This window comes from Perissodus microlepis, chromosome 15 (assembly GCF_051167445.1).
Source record: "Perissodus microlepis isolate ML-2025 ecotype Zambia chromosome 15, ASM5116744v1, whole genome shotgun sequence".
NCBI lineage: Eukaryota > Metazoa > Chordata > Actinopteri > Cichliformes > Cichlidae > Perissodus > Perissodus microlepis.
Genome location: NC_140475.1, coordinates 5197084 through 5220793, shown reverse-complemented (window position 1 = coordinate 5220793; position 23710 = coordinate 5197084). Strand labels below are relative to the sequence as shown.

Sequence of the window (23710 nt, the reverse complement as noted above, 5' to 3'; positions counted from 1 at the left end):
ATTAGTACCCATAGTTGTGTGTGACATATTTGCACTGTTATTAATCCTCTGCATCAATACTTTGTGGCTTTTTGGGGAAATGCACCTTTATGCTTTCATGCTGAAGATACTCGGTGATAAGATTGTTATTGTTCTTGCTCTATAAAATGAACATGAAGTTAATGTTACAGCCTGTTTATCAGTAAGACTAAAAACAGGAAAAAGCGAGTCTATTTCTATAACACAGTCGATGACAACAACCACTTGTCTCACAATTTTATGCTGCCCAAACAAATCTCAAGCTAAACAGGAGGAAGCCTTCATGCCTTAATGCGATAAAGTATTTTGTAGATTATCCTATCGTTTTTCTGCACAATGGACAAAGTCAGAGCATCATTTTTTCCCTCACACTTTTGGAGAATCACTGGTTTATCGCAGAGAGCACAAAAGGCAGAGTTTGCATGTCATTAGTTGATGAAAATCCCCCCACAAAGAACTCACCAGAATAGTAAATCTTTAATGTATATATTTACTTTTACTTCTTTTAGTTTGCTCTACAGCTTTACAAGTTGAAATAATATTACATCTTTGCCACTATTGTGTGTAATAAGTGTGAGTGTTAACAATACATTCACAGGGCTAAAGTTTGGCTATTAGCAGGAATTTAGCTGTCAGCAGCAGTTTAGATTAACAGAAGTTTTACAGATTTGATGTAGATTCATTTCTACAAAGACACAATAGACAATTCTGAAAGTGAGGAATTCTTTTTTTTTTTTAAAACATGTATTCTTTTTTTAAATTTTAATCCTAGCATCAAATTTCAGATAGTTGCTAAAGGAGCAAGGGTTGTGTAAAAATAACCAAAACACCTGTTGAAATAACTCACAACGACTAAGCATTAACAAGTAACACAGCAAGTCAGAAAGACTTATGAAAGAAATATGGTAGCGGTTCACCTGTTTGAGAAAGACTGTGTGGGCAACTAGTTCAGAATAACTATTTGGACAAATGATGAAGCTAAAACCCATCAGTCAGTCGGTAAAGTTGTTCTGTTTGCTACAAGTGTTGCAGCTTTAACTCGTTATGATGTTATTCTCTTTACCTACCTGAAAAGTAGGTAAAGTTGTGCCAGAAAGTTTAACTCTGCTTCTAATGCATTTATGGATTTCATAATCTACAGTACATAATATGATGAGATGTCTTTGTATAAGCAAGCAAGGCCAACAACCAGTACTGAATGACCGTGACCTGCCCTCAGGGAGACCTTCATTAAAAGATTAATAACCAGCACATTCTGTGGTGGAAATCATTATGTGGGCTCAAGGACTGTCATTGAATGCATATTGCTGCAGAACTGAGAAAGTACAAATTATATCTGCCATATGAAAAAAAGAAATCGAATAAACTGGAACCAGAAATACCTCTGCCCTCTTTAAATGCAACTTGCACAATGGTCTGCTGAATATGTTGAGGGAACATCGGCGACGAATTGGTTTATGAAATGATCATTGGCCAAGCAGACATCATCCATCCTCATGTTTAGCCAAATAAAAAAGGAACCTACGCAGCCTCATCTTATCACTGTGCACTGCAGCTAATAAAGTATACCTATAACAAGCCATAAACTGTCACAACAGTCTTTAGATATTTAACATCACTGGAAATCTAGCCATGTGGGTATTACGCTTCTGACTGACTCTCATTTTGCAGTGTGTCCACTCACTGTTTCTTTGTTTCTCGGCACAGAAATGTGTGTGCCACACCGTCGCGTCTGAACGAGTTTCTCAGTGGATTCTCTCCTCTCCCTCCTTTTATCCCCCCGACAGCACTGAGAGCAGAGCAGCACATGAAGCTGCTCACGCTCATATCTCATGTCTCAGAGAATGATATTCAGTTTACTGAGATATCTCTGCTACACAGGCGCCGTCGTCAGAGTGGACTTATTGCAGAAATAGATGCATCATGCCCTCAGCCGTCCGCCAAACTCATCCATCCGCCTCGACAATCACGCTTTAGTGTGAAGCAACAGATGACACCAAATAGATACAGTTAGCAGGAGGTAGTTATTGTGGAGTGTAGCCATGAGATAGAGGTCACTATTGCCGAGGGTTTGAGAGATGGAGGGAAAGGAAATGTTCTGACAATAAATTACATGCTGGATTCACATATTCCATCAGAGGCTTCTGCATGAGATGAATGTTATATATCACTAAAGTGGGTTATTAACCTTGTGACTCACGTAAATGAAATGCAATAAAGTGCATCATTCAGCAAACAGTAATTACATCTAACCATCTATATCATGGTGTATTTGGGCTCACTTATTTGATGTGTGTGTACACATAACAATGCATATTGTCAACAATTTTAGATCTTTGTGTGCTATATTTATCCCAAGCGTAACACATTAGCCTGAGAATATTACAGAAATGTCATGTAGAATCCTCCGTGCCCATAGTTTCAGTTTATTGTTATTAATCTAAAGCATTAAGGGAAAAAAGGGTTAAAAAAATTAGATTAAAAAATCTTGCTATGCACATGAACAAAGACATATGAATACTTGATGGACATTAAATCAGGTGGCAGACTCATTCTCAGCAACCACTCTTACTGTCTAAAGACCAAGTTTATGACTTGGATAAATGTCAGGATAACTTTATTGTTTTTTCTTTTGTTTTAGATTTTTTTGTTTCTGCGGGATTTTTTTTAGGATTACTTGTCCAAATTAGTTTTTAAAAAAAGGGGGATTGCCATTAATTCAGACCCAGAAACAGTCCTCCTTGGAATAGTCCATTAATCCTATATCTTTCTAGCCAAGCCTTTTTTTTCCTCTTTCTTTTGTTTCCCGACCTCGACCCCACTCCCACCCATCTCTTGCACTCGCTCACGGTCCCTTGGCACAAAATAAAAGCAAAGAGCTTGTCAGTGACATAAGAGAGCTGTTTTCACTCATGAAAGACATTTCACAAATGTCATTCAGGTCAGCAGCTCCCGCTGGTAATCATGCTGGGACAGTGATTAGGTGAAATTAATCGCCACCCTCTGTTGCTCATGGCTGACAGCCCGGAAGCCTGATAGGCTCTCTCTTCTCAGGTGACTTTGGCAAGTCAGGTGGAGAGGGTGAAAGACATCAAAGCCAAGAAGAAATAGACAAACCCACGTTAGATTAGCACCCAGGAGACAGCACTGAAAAAGTGTGTGTGTCTGTGTGTGTGTGTGGCATGTTGGTGTAGGTGGAGTGGGGCAATACGTGTGTTTTCATGTAGGTGTCTGCGTTTTTTTGGCAGTGGGTGGGTGGGGGGGACATGAAAGGGAAGCAGCCATGGTTTGATGTGATAATGAAGTGCCTTCTTTAGTCTTCAGTTTCTCTTTTATCCAAACCACTCACTTGTGCCTATTTGTCCAACAAATGTTTTGGTAAGTCTGTAAAGTACAAATCTGATTTCTGCTAGTCAAATGGGAATATCATCATCATGTCGGGTTTTATTTGAGGTTTTTTTCAGTGTAGAAGATTAAAAAAAAAAGATAAACCGAGCGTTGTACCCTTTTATGCTCGTCTTGTGAGACTTCCACTGCCTCGCATGCACATTGCATCTAACGTTTGCACTTTTGTGCATCATGCTGCCTCCCCCGCCTCCCATTACAGAGAAACCCAGAGTTTGGAGACTTGTCATGGCTGATAGAGGTGAGCGGGAGTGATGCTACGGTTAGTGCGCTAGAGCGTTTAGCTGTACATGGGCAGATTTACCGGCCTGTGAACCCATAAACCTGCAATTACAAACCCTAACAACTCTGGCGCAGACTGCTTGTACACCGCAGTTTTCCTGTGGGCTCTGGGATTTAAGCTTCACAATCAGTCAAGCGTGACTTCAGAAGCTAATTGCACAAGAGTGACAAGCACACACACACACACATGCACAATCCTTACGGGGGGAGAAAAAAAACGATGGTGGAGGTGGAATTTTGTTTGAAATTCATCAAATTTTAATCCACTGCGTGCATTTCCATATTTCCATATTTATCTCTTTGCGCTCCTAGCATCCACTCCTTCTCTGCATATCATTTCAGCCCTATTTATAGCTCAAACTGCTCCTTACCTAATATACACATATACAGGCACTTTCGTTGTCACCAAGTAAAAAAAAAAAGGCATCCTCCTATCAGGTCCAATGTTCAATGACACATGTATCCCAAGGTAGATAGGGCTGTCAATGAATCACTCCATTCCTGCCGCAGTTGGTAAACTGACTGTTTGTAGCAGGAAACGGATGAGGCAGACGCTGGGTAGAGTCAGAGATAAGATGTAGGATTCATACTCTTCTTCTCCTCTCTATAATGAATCAGTGTATTTACTTAGAGCAATCTGCTCCTCTAAAATGGCCCTGCAATTGCTCTGTCTTCTCTAGAGCGTTGTCACCCCCCTCCCCTGCTTTTTTTTCCCTCCCCACCCCTCCAAAGGTAATTGCTCTTACCTGAGACACTGTAATGGATCCTGGATGAAGTATTGACCGCTGCTAGATTTTGATTAAGGGGCTGTAGGGCAGAACATGTCTTTAATGAAACTGAGGAATCAGCATTCTCTGGTTGGTGTGTCCAGGAAGGATGCTGTGGCCCACAGCCCCTTTGATTAGGACCTGATCCTTTGCAAATCCAGGGGTGGGCCAAAGTTGCTGAATTAAAAGGAATGAATTTATCCATTAACGATACCTAAAGCATGTGTAGTTTTTCTCTAGAGGCTTATAATCATTAAATATTTGGGTATTTACCGTGAGCAGTTTGCTTGCTTTTTTGCTCACACATTAAAGCACCAGCTCAGTCATCCACCTTGTTGCACATTGGCTGATACACTAACTCCCCCATCAACACCCTCAATCATATCCCCCCTCATAGGTCACTCGTTATCAGTTAGAATTTTAAGGATGAAGAATAACTTGCGTGGGTATCTCTCATCCTTTCCTTAAATTGCCTCATTTTTTTCTTTTCTTTTTTTTTTGCTCATGCAAAAAACTGATTGCATCTCGGATGGAGATGAAAGGGAAACAGCTAGCTCCCCACGTTCTTTAAGCGTGCAAATGGACATAATCTAAAAGGCGAGTATTAGCATGCTAAAAGACACCACAGCTATGATGAACACCATTTGCCAAGGCTTAATGCGATAGCCGGGTAAGATGATTAACTTTGAATCCATTTAATCAACGACAGGCACTTTCTCAAATAACCAACTGTCTGGTATTGGGGTAAAACTTCCTTCAGATCTGTCAGGGAATGGGTAGAGTAACAGATGTGTCAAATCACAGAGTTCCTGAATGAGATCAGAGGCCAGCCAAACAGTGTTCTTTGAAGTGATGGACATCAAACATCATTTTGTGCACAGTATTTGTCATCCTCTCTCGTCTTTGAAGCTCACAATGGAGTGCGACTTGGAGCACACAGCAGCTCGATTTGACTGGGAAGTCAATGTGCCCTTGGGCGGCATCCTATTGACTTAAACAGTTCAGGTAGTGGGCTTCTCACCTCCTTTCTCACGTTGACCCCCGAGTGCATGCAGATTGCTGGCTCCCCCTAATGCAATGAGAATTCTGACCCCTTCACTCAGACCTCTAACCACAATCAAGAAGTGCGTATTGTGAGAGATTATAGTTGTGATTGCTGTTACGGTACAGATTTGTTATTGCTACAGCATCCTGGATAATATAGTGTGTGAATGTGAGAGTGAATGAGTGTCTAGAAAAGCGCTATATAAATGCAATCCACTATTATATATATATATATATATATATATAATATTTATTTATTTATATTTATTTATTTTTTCGAAATATGGTAACATATTGATCTATAGATTTGTTCTTTAGTGAAAAATGGGAAGGTGTTTATTAATGCCTTCCTCCTCTGTGTGTGTGTGGGATCCTTTCACAGACCTTGATGACCCGGTGGTGACAGTGCACCAGAGTATAGGAGAAGCTAAGGAACAGTTCTACTATGAGAGGACTGTATTCCTGCGCTGTGTGGCTAACTCCAACCCACCTGTCCGCTACAGCTGGCATCGTGGGAGAGAGGTCCTGACGCAAGGCTCAGACAAGGGTGTGGAGATCTATGAGCCATTTTTCACACAGGTAAGTCGACAGGAACGTGATTTGAATGAATATCTCAAATTAAAATGAATGGTACATGTAGAGAAAGTTGATCTATTTTAAAGGTCTAAAAGAAGGACATGGTATGACCAAGAATTACGAAACAAATGTAATAGCCAAGACAACAAATTCATCAACAAAGTGTTTGCAAATGTCAAGAAAGACTTCCACTGCGCCTTCCTATGTGACACCATGTGGACATGGCACGAGGGTTATCTGCCATATTGGAAGTGATACAACCATTGGTTGCTAGGGAAACGTGTTTTCTGATTAGTTAGCCGTGGCTCCTATGGGGCTGGCTGTCACTCGTGACTGCTTTGGTTGCTAGCAGGTTGTCTGTTGATTTTCATGCTTTTCTGCGAATATTTGCTAATTACTAGCTGAGTGATAGTACAACTTGATAAAGTGCGACATGAACTTGAAATGGACGGGGTTTACATTCTCAGTCAAAGTTATGATTTAGTGCTGATTCCTTCTTACAAAAGGTGATACTTTTACCTTGAAGACAACATTTCTGGTGTTGCATTTTTAAAGAGGCGAAGCTCCAGCAGAACTTGCTGTACGAAGAACGACTTTATTGCTTGACCAACGCTCGACAAGTCCACCACTTCCATTAAAACCATGATCACAGCAATATCCTCGTGACCAAAGCGAACGCAAGGAAGCTTTTTTCTTAACCAGCTGGAGAACATGTTTTTCCATAGCGACATGTGGTTGTCACGGATCTGTCAGCCTTTATGATTGAGGATTTTGCAATCGTTTTCCCAGCAACTGACGCAACCTCCAGCAACCACTTAAAACTGCTCGGGTTGCCAGATGCTCACAGACCAGTCTGTAGATTTGTCTGACATTGCCACCATCATCATAACACATCAAGATGGGTTCAAGTTTCCAACCATGACTCTACAGCCGTCTTTTTTTACTGACTGTTGTCTAATGTTGTTAGCATTTCAATGTGAACCTTTGGTAAAAGTCTTTGAATTCTGTTTTGCCCAACCTGTCATTAAGACATGCACCTTGTGCCCTCCCCCAGAGACTACAAAGAAAGAACAAATAGGCTGACACCGTACAGAGGATCTGAAACCATTTAATAACCTTCTGAAGGCAAAGCACAAGCTCTGTTTATCAGGTGCTAAATTAGCTGAAACTCTGTCTCACAGCGTGCTCTCATATTTATTTAGCGATCCACTCATGACCAGAATTAAGTCGCAGCTGTGGCACCTTCATGTGTGTGTGTGCTGTTTGTTTAACCATGGGAAGGCGAAAGAAATTCCAACAAACATTTTCATTATAAATCAAGCAGTTTTGGAAAACACCAACAAACAAAAAAAGGCTTGGAATTCTCCAGAAATACCCACAGTATATTTCTCTCTTACCATGGGACCGTGGTTTGGTTTCAGTTGCAATAAACAGAAAGAGCAAAGTATTATTTTTGCCATCAGATGTGAAGCTTCATTGCACTCCATGAATTACGCAATGGCCTTTATTACGAATATAAATGGCCTTTCGAAAAAGAAAAAAAATAAGCCCTGCACCTAAAGTAAACCATCTTTCTTAGCAGTGCCATTATTAATATTGGTAATGCACTGTATTATTGCATATTGTGGCATATTTTTAAAGGTACTGCAAAGCTTTAAAACTGATGCATACACATACAAATGTAAATCATGATATATCTTGACCTCATTTAACAATGCGTTAACAAACCCAACATCACACTGTCACAACAGCCGCACACCCTTTCTGCATTTTTCTCTAGCGAGATGAGTAAGAGGCAGTTGCTAATTACCGAATCAACGCAGCACGTTGTCACGTAATTATAGTGTTTCTATTTGATTTGGGTGATTTGATTATGTATTGGCAATAACATTATTGTTGTGGCTATTTGTTATAAAACCCTGCTGCATACCTTAGAGTGCAGTACCAGCCTCACTAACCCAGTTTCATGAGTTACATGCATATTAAGGATTTGCAGATGCTGAAAGGCTGCGGAAAGACTTTTCTTCACAAATCAGTTCTTTCAGATGAGGAAGTGGATTTTCTTTACCGTCTGAAAATTGAGAAGCTTTGTTCCAAAATGGATTTTGTGCAGTCAACAAAGAACTGATTGAGATTGTTCAGCCACTTGTGAGGGAATTGTAGTTTTCTTTTTTTTTAATTGATCGAATTGGATGTGAGTTGTATGTGGAATGGAGCGTCTGAGAGAATACAAAACTATGACAAAGAGAAAAAGACATCTGAGAGGGGAAAAGAGGCTTAAGAAGTGGCAAGAGGAAAAGAAAAAAGATTTTTAAAAAAAAAAAAAAAGAAGTGAAATTGATGTTTGGCCAAATGGAGAAAGATGGCTGGGAACTAATAGAGTGGGTGAAGGAGTCTGAAGAAGCTGCACAACCGGGCCCCAAAAGACACTTCTCCCTTCCATCCTGCTCTTCATACCTCTTTGCTCCTTCCCTCGCTCCTTCATCCTGCCCTCTATTAAAGCTTTAATTGGGTCTGAAATTTGAACACAACCCAAAACTCAGAGATTAGCATTACGTGAATCCAACCCCAAATAAATCCTGACTAAACTCCAAGTAATTTGCACATATAAATGGCTAATAACATTATTTTTCAACAATATATTGGAACTTGCCTGAACTCTCCGCAGACTATTCAGGGAATCACTTGTAACTGACCTAAATCAAAGCTGCAGCGTCGAGTTTTGTCTCCTTTTGTCTCCTTTTGTCTCCTTTTGTCTCCTTTTGTCTCCTTTTGTCTCGTTTTCCTTTTTTATCCATGGATTTTTAGTTAAGTTTATCTTTACAACTTCCTTTCTTCACTCTGGCACAATTTTTCCAGCCCAGCAAAATGCTTTATATTCCCACTGATGCTATAGAAATGCAGGAATGGCATTTTAAACCAGTTCATAATTAAGCGAGCAGAGGTGTGGCTTTATTGTAGAAACCACGTCCTGCTGTCTGTAACGTTTTCCCTCTGGCCGCAAAACTTTGCCTGCAATGTGTCGAAAATAGCGCAATTATCCACTTCATCCATTATTTCTGCTTCAATTTTAGGCTATTAGAATAATTAACACTTATGGATTTGATGTTTTTGTGTGCTATGATATTCTCTTTTTTTAGATGTTACCTTCTATAAAATGACAATAAGCCGTAATGTATCATTTTCTAATTTGTGATGGGCTGTAATATCAGTGTTGGAGTTGCCAAGATGTGGAAAAAAAACCTTTGTTTTTTTGTCTTTTTTTACTGTAATTAATTAGGATGCCTACTGCAACCGACTGTTTGTCCAGCTAGCTTATGGAAAAGGTCAAAGAAAATCAATTTATTAACTGCTTATTAACATTTACAACCGCAGGCCTAATGTAGTTCACTTCACTTAGATACAATTTGACCAGCAACAAGAATGTGAAATGAGGCTGATAAGACCTTTTTTATTCACATTGTTTGGTGAAAGTTTGCATTATTACTGTATCAGATTTGCAGGTATAAATGTTAGTGTTTCCTGTGAGGAATTAGCAAATTATTTTGATCCGAGTGTCAAGGCTTTTAAGTAGGTAATCAAACAGTCTAGTGGATTATTTATTAATGAATTAAAAAGCTAAAAAGGCAAAAAGTGTCTCAAATGGTTACCACATCTCAGAATGTGGTAACCATTTTTTTGATTCATCTCCCTCAGACATTTTCCCAGAGCCAGTGTCCTGCTGCTTGTATGAAAAATACCCTCAAGTCATTTTTACCACCAAACATCTTAAGCCCAAGTGGTTTAAATTTTAGTTTTTCTTCCTCACAAACATGCAGTTAAAGCATGAAAACAAAGCTAGAGATGCCATATTTTTTGGCTGATAGACACCGCACTCCTCCCAAATTTCTATAGACAACTATTAAGTCTCATTCCCAAAGCTCTTTATGTACTTCAATCTGTCCATCAATATGGCCATCAATCCCTCGGACCACTTTGGTTTAATGGCTTCAACCCGTCGCATTTTCCAAATTGTCTTTCCTACCAGTTGCACCAATTGCATTTTGAATACCTCAGTACCATAGGCATCGTTCCCCTGATATCCGCTTCAAAGCAAAAGTGGTAACGGAAAAATAAAGGAAGCGAAATGTTGGGTCCATGGCTCATCTAATGCAATTAATTTATCCATGAGCCTCACCAGAAATGAAAGGGTGTGAAAGTCGTGAGTGATTGCAGCGTTGTGTGTGCTGCCACAGCATGTGGCTGACTCATCTTTGATTCCCTCCCCAACGCATCCCTGCACCCACACACTGGAGTCAGCCAGATCAAAGATTTACATCCTTATTGTAACCTTTCGGTTGGGGCTCATAGTCGACAGGCCTGGTTGGAATCAAACACACTTTGTCAATGAGCGAGCCATTTCTGTGGAGAGATCCCCTACTGTGCCCATCTGTATTCCTGGAGCTCTGTGGCAAAAAAATGCTACAGGGCTTTTCACTAGAGAGTAATCCACTCATTGCTGAAAAACATCAGCATCATTTTCATTTAGATTTAACTATCAAATTCTACGGCACTTTTTCACCTGCCTTTATTAAAATTACATACGTGTTAATAAATATCGTTGACTTTTCTGTGGAGCAATTTGGCCTTTGTAATCTCCTTCCCAGTGCCTATTTTTTTATATTCCTTTCACTTGATTATGTTCATATTTTTGCACACATTTGCATACCAGTGTTGTTTTTCGTCTGAGCTGCAGGGGGAAACGAAGATTCTGAAGCTGAAGAATCTGCGTCCCCAAGACTACGCTAACTACAGCTGCATCGCCTCTGTCAGAAATGTGTGTGGGATTCCTGACCGCAGTGTTATCTTCAGACTTACCAATAAGACAGGTACTCCACATCATTACTGACTTTTGTGCACAGAAAGCTTATTGCAACCAAATAATTATATCCTAAAAAAGAAAGATGTAGATAGAGAAAGATGAACTGTCATGCATTTTCTCAGCTGAGTTATTCTGTAACTGTCATAACTGCCAGAGCCGTCCATCTTCCTCCAGTCTATCATCGATGCTCTCTTTTTCCACAGCATCCCCGTCCATCAAACTGCTGGTAGAGGATCCTATTGTGGTGAATCCAGGACAGACAGTATCCTTGGTTTGCATCACTACTGGAGGTGAGCCACCTCCCATTCTCACCTGGGTCAGCAGTAATGACAGCCTGCCACAAAGAAGTGTGGTGAAGGGCGGCACACTTACGCTTCCGGCCATCACCTCAGATGAGGCGGGGGTCTACAGCTGCGTGGCCAGCAACAATGTGGGAAACCCTGCTAAGAAGTCCACTACCATTGTAGTGCGAGGTGAGAATGCATACCTGCATATAAAAACAATATATAGATCCCAACCTAAGATATATATTATTTTTTTGATTATCTAGGTGCAAAAGTATCAAAGTTTATATTTAGAAAATGTGTCTTTCAAGACTTCCATTTTCATTCGGTCATTAATACTAGCTATGTCTTTAGCCTGGTAAACAGAAACCCACACTCCAACCTTTTTTTACGATGTTTTTTTTTGTGTGTGTAGCCATGTCACACTGCTAATGCTAACCCTAAAGCCTGTTCTGCCAATTTTAGAAGCCACACAGAATCCACATACTGAAGACAGGCGTCCAGATTATTGCAATACCTCCACAACCATAAAAAAAAATCCTTAGAGTGTAGATCGGATAATGTGGCTAACAGTACCATTTGATACTTACGATTTTATACCCACAAACCAAACGGAAATGCTTGGGGATATTGTGGAAACTTTAAGAATGATTTCAAACCAATAAACAATGACAACGTATGTGTTTCTTATAACCTGCTGTGCAACCAAATATTGGCTAATTTTTACGGATCCTCATTTTTAAAAATATGCATTTTATCCAGTCTCATGCTGTCTGTCTTTCCTATATTATACCCTTTATACCCGTCACTCACACAGCATGCAGCAAAAATGACGTCACATCCGCTGGCACAAACCACGTTCTGGTGTAACCTCGTGCAGGTCCCGTTGCTGGCATGGTTGGGTTGAACACACAAGAATCCGATTGTGTCGCTTTTCATTGCCATTTCAAAGAAATATCAATGCAGAAGCTCAGAGATTCCCAGCTTATGCAGAGTAAGATGCTGTAACAGCTTGAAAAGATGAGTTTTTGAGAAAATTCTGCAGTAACTTTGCTTTCTGTTTTGACTTCCACTGCTCCAGTACCAGTGCTGATGCACAGGGTTTTTTGGGGTGGCATTAAGTAGAATACTTCAGCAAGTACCCATGCAATCAACACTGGAATGAATGGTGACGAGGCTGTGGTGATCTCACTGGTTGCATCGACATTAATGGGCCCTTTAGTATGCTCAACTAATCTCTTTTCACGAAGTAGCTGTTTCTGACCACACCAACCAAAGAGGACAATCAAAAAGCCTGTGACTGTTTAATAGTTTATTGGATTGTAGTAATTCATTTGAGTTTTAAGTGGGAAAAAGGTATACTATAGCAAATATGTGGACATAAATAGATAAATAAATAACAAATAAAACTAACAAGCCACAGTCCTGAAATAATGGGCAAATTCCCTTTGTGCTGAGTGAAAGGAAGAGTTGAAATTTTCTATGTTTCCTTCATATGTTTTTATTCAGTATATTCACAGGCTCGATAGCTTCTGATAAAAAAGTGCGGTTTAAAGTTACAAACCCATCGAATCTTTACTTCAGCTGTGGATAATTTTAAAACAGTCGAGGGCAACTGTCACAAGACACTTCACCTACCACCTACTGGTGATGGCCAGAGGGGCCGATGGCGCAATATGGCAGCCTCGCTTCTGTCAGTCTGCCCCAGGGCAGCTGTGGCTACAACTGTAGCTTGCCTTCACCAGTGTATGAATGTGAGAGTGAATGAATAGTGGTATTGTAAAGCGCTTTGAGGGGTCCCGAAAAGTGCTATATAAATGCAATCCATTATTATTAAAAACCCTGGAAAACAGAAAAATAAACAAAACTCTAAACATGGCGATGAGGATATATGAAAACCTGGTCGCAGGAAATGGCATGGGAACAACGCAGACAATCCGACAAAGACTGAATGAGAAGGCACAGACTAAATACACACAGGAGGCTAATGAGAGAAGTGGGAACACATGGGGGAACAGCTGACACACATGAACATAACGACGTCACAGTGGAAGAGTAAAACTAAACACAATGAACACAGGAACACAAGACCTCTTCAAAAATAAAACAGGAAACATAAGACGCAGACATGACAACCTGAACTTGACAACGTAAGACACAGACATGAAACACGTGAAGGGCAAGGGAGACTTAACAGGGGTGGAAGACACAAGGGGAATCTAATGACAAAGAACTATAACAACCTAGGCATGGAAAAAAAAGGAACTTAGAAAACCTGAAGGGCTTAAACATAAACCATAAACTAAAACTCAAAACGCTGGGTCAAAAGACCCAGGATCGTGACAGGTAATGCTAGCGGGAAGAGAGTGCGAAGCCATTAATTAAAATACACTGATTCAAGAAGTGGTTATCACAAATTTAACAAGAGCAGCTGGAGGAGGGTCACTGCTGTTTGCTTGGTCATTACCAGAAAAACATTATTTTCCAAGCTGCTCTTCACCTGAGTGGCACAGGAGGCAGAGGAGCATCTGATCTTGCTGTAGCTCATTACAGAAATAACTGTTTTCTGAGTAACACTTTCTGCATGCTCGTCGTAATGATGGCTCGCTATCAAAGTGGATACCCAGCAGATGATGGGCACTTGTACTCGATATGAACTTGGCATAAGAAATGTCAAAAAAAAAGTCATATGCTGAAAGTGTATTTGAGGACTAATTCTTAATAAAGGCAATGTTCGAATTTGTAAAGAAAAGCCATTTCACTATAAGAGCGGCAGCGATGCGGCACAGCGCCTGAGGAAATTGACTTTCATACTTTTAAATCGATTGCCGTTACTAAGCTTGAGGATTAAGGATGGTGTTTGATCAGACTTTTATCTGTGACATAACAGAAGATACCAGTGCCCTGAATGAGAAAATGCAGGAATCTGTGGCAGGTGAATAAAAACATGCATTAATTAGCTTAAGCCTGACAAACAAAACAAGCATTGGTGCAATGATCATACTTTACGTTTCTCTGTACGCACATAAGTGGAAGACATATGAACAGGAGTTTAGCAGAGTGGCTCAGAAGTGCAGTTTGTCATAATTTTCTCTTTCCATCTCAGAGATTATGCCACAGCTCCATCATCAGGTCGGCGCTATGCTGAGTCTGTTTGGAAGCATTTATTTATGCAGCCATATGCTCCCTAGGCTGAAAATCAAATCATCAACAAATCATCTCTGATGGTCCCCCTGACAGATATACCCCGTCTCCGTATTGTGAAAGTGCCCATACAGTTGAAGACTTAAGAACTGAAAGGCTTGCATCAAAGAGGAGATGTCAGGTGTCCCATAGGAGCGAATAAGTCAGAGCACGCTCACTGCAGGCAGTCACTGCAATAAATATGACACACTCGCTGATGTGTCTCACATCTGGATGCACAGTACGTCGCATATGAGATCTTAGTAAAATATCATAAAAGAGAATTCACTGCCTTTATTAAACATGTGTTGTTTAAATATATAGACCTCTGTCATCTGTCTAAGCCTATGGAGCATTGTCTGCACTCATAAAAAGTTAAACAGGAAGAATATGCATTATTCTGCTTGAATATCTAGTAGCAAACACATACGCAGCCACTGATTTGATATGCAGCGGTTTGCAGACAAATAAGTATTTTATTTGTGCCATCACGCCAGATATAAAAGTTTAATGCATTATATAACTCTGACTTGGATATTTTATGTAGTTGTTACTGTTCTTAAAGTTGTATTGATTTAGCAACAGAAAAAAAATAGTCATTATGGAGTTACTGTACTGTGCAAAAGTCTTGAACCACCATTCATTTCTTTAATATTTTGCTTCCAAGGAGCAAGATTTTCTTTTCTTTTTTTTCTTTTTTTTTTTTCTGTTGAGTCCTTGTACCTGACCATGTTTAAAAGAATATATATGTATATTTCTAAAACCATATCCTCCTAAGACCCGAACTCTTTCACGGCATGCATTTTTAATTTCTCTTTGATATTTGGGCATATCGGGGCCCAATGAATGTAAAAACAAAGAATTACCAGATTTTTTTTTTTAACCTTATTTTTGTTTTTAAGAACAATAAGAGCCATATATGAGGATATTCGTTTAAAATTTTGATAGAACAGTAGCAGTATAATGTCCTCGTAAGTGGATATCAGGCCCTTGTAGAGCAAAATTGAGTATTTGGGTCTAAATAACCCAAAATGTGATGTCCACATATGTGGACGCCAGGTCCTAGGAGGTAAAAGCACTGACCTGTGAATCAAGAGACGTGCCACTGTTGTGTCCACATATAACCAACAACTTAGCAAAGAACCAAGTTTATTTTTTATCTTTCTGTAATTTGTTTCTATTTCATTAATGGAATCTATGAAACATGCCATAAATAGTTTGACAGGCATACAATAGTATTTTTGCTCCAACAAGGTGATTCCCAAAGAGCTATTACCTGAAAACTTGGCATATCTCTGCATAGTATAGAGTGAGTACATAGATACATTTTGAGGAAACTGTACAAGTGATGGAAAAAAGAAGAAGTGGCAGGCCTGAAGAGGACTTATCTACAGAACATGAACGCTATTTGCAAGTCATGTCCTTAAGAAATAGGAAAGAATCCGGCAATGACCTGACACAGTGCTTTTGCATCCCATCAGAGATGGTTTCAGTTGATGGGTAGCTATCAAGAAGCTATTATTCAGGAAGAGAAAGAGGAAGAAAAAGCTGAAGAATGACAAATTTGAACATTTTATATTGTTATGGGAATATTGATGGAATTCATGGAATTCTGAACACAAAGTCACTCACAGCAGACCACTATCAGTCAGGGATTGGCCTCCCCAGAATATTAACATTACTGAGGTTGTGCACGATCATCTTGATAGAGAACAGAACAAAAGACAGAAACATCCAAAGAAGAACTTTGAATCTCCTTCAAGAAGCCTGGAGAACTATTCCTATAGACTCCTTAAAGAAGTTTCAGGAAAGCTGGTGTTAAAGAATAAAGGCGGTCCAAACAAACATTGGCTTTTATGTCCTGCTTGTTAAAACTGAACTCTGTTTTTCTCTTAAAAGCTGCATTCCCATTTGTTTTTGCATCATTCAGTAAATTGCTGCATCTGTTTTCCTAAAAAAAATATAAAGACATTTGGGTGCCTTGAGACTTTTGCGCTGTACTGCGTCCTTGTATGAAAGACTTTAAAGTCTTAAAGGCTCGTAAAACCCGCTTACATCACTTTGACTTCCATTTAGATGTTTAGACCACAGCAGTAAGATAGGAGGGGTGGGTAAAGAATTGACAAGAAATCAGGTACATAAAATTAATGAGTCATCACACATCAAACAGCAAACAGACATAAATGAAAGATAGAAAGGGAGTGCAACAGTCAAAATGACACAATTAATGAACATGTGATAAAGCAAATAAAAGGTCTCTGACAAAAGAAAATAAATTGGGCACATTCTTATCTGACTAATGAACAGTCCCTCTTGTCAGTACAGCTCTGGGATCAATCACGACAGACAGTGGAAATAACACTTTTCACAAGGGCCGTATTTTGATCAGATAACTTGAATGATAGCTGAGCTTGGACACCGAGCGATATCATCAAAGCAGAGTCAATTAGAAAGGAAGACAAACTGAGGTGACACAATCATGCCTCAGTTTGTCACAATCATGTGACGCAAAACAATCCAAAGTCAAGTAAAACATCACTGGTGTCAAATTTAATTTGGACCAAACACTAGAAATAGAATAAATGCTCTAAAAGCCAAAAACAATGCTCTTTTGATTTTTTTTTTTATCTGACAGGAAAATAAACTGTGAGGAACAGTTAGTTAAAAAGAGAGGCGATGTTGTCTAACTTGACATCACTAATTGGCAGGAGGTGGGTTCAGGAGGCTATCACATATCTCAGGATCGCTCTCTTGAGTCTGATGAGCTGTCACTGACTCAATTTCAATTTTGGGATTAGCATGCACCAAATAATTGTGGTCGTCATAGCTGTGCAATGGTAGATATATGTCTACATTCAATGATTTAACATATCATTTGTACCAAAAATAGATTCTGCTGTAAGGCTTAAGTGCAAGCATCAGCACAATGTACTTTATTTTAAACAACATGATACTTAAAGGCTGGTCTCATCAGTCGCTCCGACCGTATCAGCATGATATAGATAATTATAATCTGTTTGACGACTGCTTTTCTTAAAACCAAACTGAGTCATTCTTTTTCAGAACCTTTTCTCCTTTGTGTACTCATGCTTTTGCGGCATCTTTGTTGCGCTTCCCTCAAAGTGATTCTTCCTGTAAGTGAGTGTCACGCGGCATGAAAGAAAGCTCACAGCATCGCGCTGTATTAAGGGGGCTGGTGGGTGGGCCAGGATGGGGTTGTGCTAAATTTCCATTTTTACTGGGAAACTTCTATCACCATGGATACTGTTAGGTCTTTGAATTTAGAAGCAAATCAGATTTTTTCTATTTTTCCCCCCCATCACAGAATTTTCTGGAGATTTTTTTCTAAATCTTAAAAAAAAAAGGTTACAAAACGACAAAAAAGAGAGTTATGAGGAATAAATAAAGTAATGCTCGGAAAGCTACAAGAGATTAATCTGACACATGTTGCTTCTGTTTATGGAATGTAGATTTAGCAGAAGCATTCACTAGATTTCCCAAAATTGTGATGTTTGAAAGTACCCTGCAGCTACACATTATATGCTAAATCCCTTATTTCACATAAGCATATAACCCAAACATTGTAAAGAACAATGACCACTATGCTTAATCCAGCTTTCAGTCCTAGTGTACAGATAAAGGATTTCTGAGTTTGATCTTCTAGTGAATCTTATGAGGTTGTGACCATTAACAAAGACCCAAACATACACATCAGGGATGTCAAACTCATGTTACATCTTGTGCCACATACAGCCCACTTCATACATGACAGAGAAATACTGCTGTAGTAAATGCTGCTTTTTATTCTTCTTCTCTAACACATAAATAATTTTCCTATGATCTACAAAATATATGCTTCCTTCTATTACCTGCATTTTTGTTCCATGCAATAGTGGTTGAGGTCGGTTAGCAATAGTTAATGATTAGTACCTTTAATTCAGCGTTACTAGTTACAAAATTTGATCTCTTTAAAAGGGTATTTACTCTGTCATCTACTAATTTGACCAAAAATGAGGACCTGTTGTTGTACATGTCATTGGTGTAGAGGACCTTTATCTTATTGTACATATACTTTTGAATCTACTGACTTGATCTCATTCCCTATTGATGTGATATCGGGTTGGATATTGGTAGCATGTCCTGCACTATGGAACCAGTCACAGCCTTTTGGATCTTTTACTTGTAGCTTTAGCTGAACTAAAAAAGTAGCCAGTGCTGTTTTGGAGTGTCATTCTCCTCTTCAGTGGGCCACTCTGGAGCTCTGCTTAGCAGCAGGTGCTTCTTCAGATTTTAAGTAGACACTTACTATCACCCACATGCAATTTGCATTTTACTGTGATCTGCTCTCCCTTTTCACCCACAAATTCAAAACAGTCTGAATACTTCCACGCCATAAAGGCAGTCCTTGCTTCTATCTCCCTCACTGAGCTACACGATGGCACAACTGCTGGATTAAAAGAACAGACCTTCTGTCTGCCTGCCTGTGTGTACAGTATGCGTGTGTGTATGTCAATGCTCTGCCAATCTCTAATGAATGTGTCGTGTGTAAGTAAGAGGCATTGAAGGCTAAATGTTTGGAAATGTAAGCACTTTGGAGGAGAGAGTACCCATAAGTGGCTAGCTATTGCTATACTTCACGTGTACGTGAAATACTAAATTATTTGGTTCTGCTCCTCTGAGTTTATTTTGCTCAATTTACAGGGTCACCCTGTGGCCTCCTCTTTGCCTATCTCAGCTTGTTCACTCTTGTCTCCAGTCCTTGAGAAGCCCTAGCAAACTGCTGTTGCCAAAGGGGGCTGTGTATGTGAAAACACACATCTCTCCCTAGCAGATGGTAGTTTCGGTGGCCATACTGTCCCACCAGCCAGACTGCCTTCCAGGGCTTGGCCATCTCCACAGCCGGCCCAGCGAGCTACTGGCATCACATCACCCTGCTGACAGGATCCTTTTTATGGATTAGGGATCCGCAACACGTCTTCAAATGCAGGTCAATATCCTGCTTTTCTCTGCCACTTGAGTCTATTCTATAACCGACAAAGACACCAGTTGTGATATATCAGTTGTGACAATGCAAAGACACTCTCACTGCACTCAGTCGTTTCTTTCTTTTGGGGGTGGAGGGAGGGTGGCAAATATGAGGAGGCAGCTTTCAAATGGAGCATTGGTGAATTATGACAGAACTGTCTGTAGATGGTGTTGAAATGGACAGTTGGTCTGGCGCTGTGTTTTTATGTCTTCCAACACAGACACAGTCATCTCTCTGTGCATGTGTTTCCCATCTATTCCCAAAGCAAATATGTTTTCCTTCTGTGTTGTGTGAGAGAAACGCGTATTGCTTTCACTTTGACCAGATTCAAAATCAGATATTCATCCTCGACATCCTCGATGTCCCGGCGAATCCGGGCATCGACACCTTTTTAAGGTGCTTACAGGCTTTTATACCAAAGGTATTCATTATTCAGAACTGCTAACGCTGGTGCAACTAATTGCATGCATCTACAGTACACGGGTACACATATTTGAGCATAAATGTGTGCAAAGTCGAGCAACCGCCATCCTCATTTTTGTCACTCTGATTGGAAGCTTGCTGCTGTCATACACAGAGAAGCAAAAATACAGTCCTTCGCTGGGGGCTCCCTGCTGTTTGTTTAGACTGTTTAGTGGTGGGAAAACAAAAATGACGTGCCTTTTTAAAACCTCTCTGTCAGCATGTGAATCAACATGAGAATGACCCTTATCAAATTTGCTTTGGAATAAATTCTGGTCAAAAGCTGAATATATTTCCATTCATGAATGCCAGATTGAACGGCTGGATGGTCAGGACTGGCACAGGCGGTCCCGGCTCTTGCGCTGTGGCCGTAGAGAGGTTCTATGCGTCTTTGTATTTGTATGTGTGTGAGTATGCCTTTATATGTGCGCATACCTGTTTAAACATAAATTAAAGCCAGAGGTCAGCGTGAAGGTTGGGTGCAGCATTTAGGGATGGGGATGTGTGTGGCTGTGATTTTTGTAAAGCTGCTGATGCATGGGGAATGTGTTGGTGCTAATGTGAAAACACAGAGTGATAAGAGGGAAATGAAAAAGTGTTTAGTTGGCGGAGCAAATATGTGTGTGCATACGTGTGAACGTATGTGCGTTTTGAACCGTCCTGTTGGCCGTTGTCCTTTCCCCCCCCCCCCGCTTAACCTTGAGATGAGCTGATGAAGTGAGTGGCAGTTTCTAGAGACATCCATCTGGCTCAGAGAGATGAGCTCAGCTTCACATGCTGATATTCTCCACAAGAATGAATGGAGAGCGCAGTACGACGCCTGCTGAGAGATGGACAGACAGGGCTGACTGAAAAATGAGATGGGCTGATGGGTAGACAGGAGGATAATGATTCAGAGTGAGAAGAGAGTGAGACAAGTCTTTCTTCTCCAGCAGACAAAGCCAACGCGATGCACTGGAGAGACAGTGAAGGAAAAAACATGTTCAAACATATTTTTTTTTTCGCAGTGTGGCTCCGTGTATGTATTTCCATGATTAATAACTTTATTTTTTTTATATTATACGCATACATATGTGGTCCTTATAGCAAGAATGCCAGTGCTGTGTGCATTGCCGAATAAGAAGGTCCCCTGTGGTGCCGTTGTAATCCCGCCGTGTGTCACGAGGTCTCTGTAGAAGAAGACCTCAACCACGGCTTTTCTCTTTGTGTGATTATCTGCGCTTTTATGTACAGGCCACCTATTATTCCCACAGGCCATTAAAGCTATGGAGAATCAAAAGGGCTCGCTACAGGCAAAAACCCTTCAGTTTACAGCTAAAAAGGAAACACGGGGCACACTGTAATATGATCGGTAATGATTCAAAAGAATACAGCATACAACCTCTCAAGAAAATCAGATGCCGGAAACATGCAATGCAAATATAAGTACAAACAGATGAACCTTTTATCTCTTGATATTACCATGAAGAAAGTTGCTGAAGATTGTTTATGTTTTACTCAGCATTTTGCCATAGTCAAGGTTCAATGACAGGAAGCTCTGATGATGATAAAAAGCAACGGGCTTCCAAGTTCATCTATAATGCATGCAGAACTTGTTTGTGCATATGTTGACTTGCGCAATGCCAGCATTGCTTTTAATAATAAAGCTGGATTTCTTATGCTGGTGCTTGATATTTGTGCGTAAATCTAGTGTATAAGCAGATACGCGAAGCTAGGGCTTCATTACAGTTTAAGACATTTTAAAGGTAACAATGAACTGTTCTTTCAAATACTTATACTGTATATTTATAATATTCTTTACAGTTTATTTCCATATGTTCTTGTCCTCTCCCTACAGAGTTGAAAAAACACTTCTCTGACATCATAACTTAACTATGGGAGCTTGATAAAAGTAGTAAACCAGTCTGACTCTCACTTATTAGCTATAGATTGCGGTCCATATCAGCAAGTAAGGTTTTCTAAGTGACAATCAGGATGACAATGCAGGGTCAAGTAAATAAAGAACCAGTCACACAGCTTGGAGACCACTGGCAACCGCTGGTCATGAGGGAAACATTTAATTCCCCAAACGGCTGGCAAGTGGTTACTGGAAGTTGATGGCATTTGCAGGGAAATGAAGTGCTAAAGCCCCAGACACCCCCCCCCCCCCACACACACACACACACACACACACAAACACACATCAACTGGCAAGTTGATGGGGAAAAATGTATATTACTCCACCGGTTGGCAAAAACCTCTTTGTGGTTGTTTTTCTAGCAGTCACTCACTTTCACAAGCTACTCGCTCCGCGGTACGGAAAGTGCAACATAAACTCGAAACTGAGACTGGATATTGTTTCAAATAGGGCATGATAAGTTGTGCACTTACCAGAGAACTGGGACTCTGATGTTACCTGCGTGCTTTACACACTGTTGCTCAACAGACATCGCTTTGCCTGTGACTGCTGGTCCCTTGCGGATGTTCCAGGCTCCTGTTGCCTAGGTAAACCTCATATATTTCAATCAGTACTAATCTTCACTGTCATTGGTAGTCGCTTCAGTCACTCACCTGGAAGCTGAGAAAAGTTTATCTTTGGTTCCACCCACTTCCCTTCACTGGCAGTTATTTCGCCCAATTCACTTGAAGTTACATAATATCTTTCACTTTCCATGGTCTCTAGTTCCCACGTCACTTGCAGTGTGTATGCAGTTTTTCTAACCTGTCAGGTCTCTTACTGCATACTACTACATTTTCTTTCATTATATCACAATTTATCCCACATAAATATCCAAATAATACCACAGTATGTGTCAAACCTTTTTTCTATTAAGCGCACTATTTGGGTCTTTTCACACAGCTGTACCTTTCAGTGTGAACTCACTTATACTCAAAATAGCCGTGGTCAGTATAAAAGTGCACCATTTGAGACACAGTGTGTGTTATGTGTCTAATTTGTCCATTCATTCTCAGCTAAATACCTGCTTCACGCGATCCACCATGTTTCTGCAAAACAGCCTGAACCATGTAGCTGTATCGTAAAACCTAATTTTGACAGATAAAAGTGATTTGATCAGATATGATACTCCTGACAGTAAAAGCTGGTCAGTGGGCACTCAGTTTAAAAAGTGTTCCCAAAGTTTACAAAGGTAGGGCTATAGCTTTGAAATGCACACGTTTTTTACAATTTGTCTTTTTACAGGTGCATACATATTTATATATGTATTTATGCACAGACTCCAACTGTATATACACACACAATAGCACTCTTGTAAGATATTAATGATGTTGTGAAAATAGTGTAGCAGTAGTCGGGGGCACAGTTTGCCACCAGAGCAAATGGGAAAGTTCTGTTTCCGAGCAAAGCCCTCATAAAACATTCATGTGACTTTTGCCATGAATTGGTTATCCGGACTGGGGAGGGAAGAGTGACAACGCACCGTCACCCGATAAAGTCTCCCATCTCTGTACTTCTCACCTCACACACTCATCACGGTTCCTTTTAAAATACTTCCAGTTTTAGATTCTCTCCCATGCATAAAGGAGCAGGAGCCATTTTAGTCACTGCAGCTGTCCAGCAAAATTTACTACAACCTTGGAGAAGTAATGCCCACTTATCTCTCTCGTACACAAATGTAGTTGATTTAAAGGAATGCCTACTTGCTATTCAATATTAATGGTCAGATAAAAAGGCAGGAAAGGATTTTTGAATGTGGAGGAGACTTGGAAGGAACCATTTCTGAAATATGCATGAGTGCACATATGCACTGCTGGCTGTTTTGATGTGCACTGCTTCTCTATGCAAAAATAAGGGAAGGGTACG

The 23710-nt window shown here is 40.1% G+C and overlaps 1 protein-coding gene across 4 annotated transcripts in view; it reads left to right on the top strand.

Moving 5' to 3' along the window:
- The window catches only part of LOC146371479 (MAM domain-containing glycosylphosphatidylinositol anchor protein 2), a 194748-nt gene that overhangs the window by 92557 nt on the left and 78481 nt on the right, over window positions 1-23710 (top strand). For 2 of the 4 annotated variants that reach the window (XM_084953559.1, XM_084953561.1), the window contains exons 4-6: window positions 5899-6095; window positions 10828-10960; window positions 11157-11426. In XM_084953559.1, coding sequence (XP_084809685.1) covers window positions 5899-6095; window positions 10828-10960; window positions 11157-11426 — 600 coding nt within the window. Of the gene's footprint in view, window positions 1-5898; window positions 6096-10824; window positions 10961-11156; window positions 11427-23710 lie in introns of all 4 variants that reach the window. The other 2 variants (XM_084953558.1, XM_084953560.1) reach the window with 1 other exon arrangement.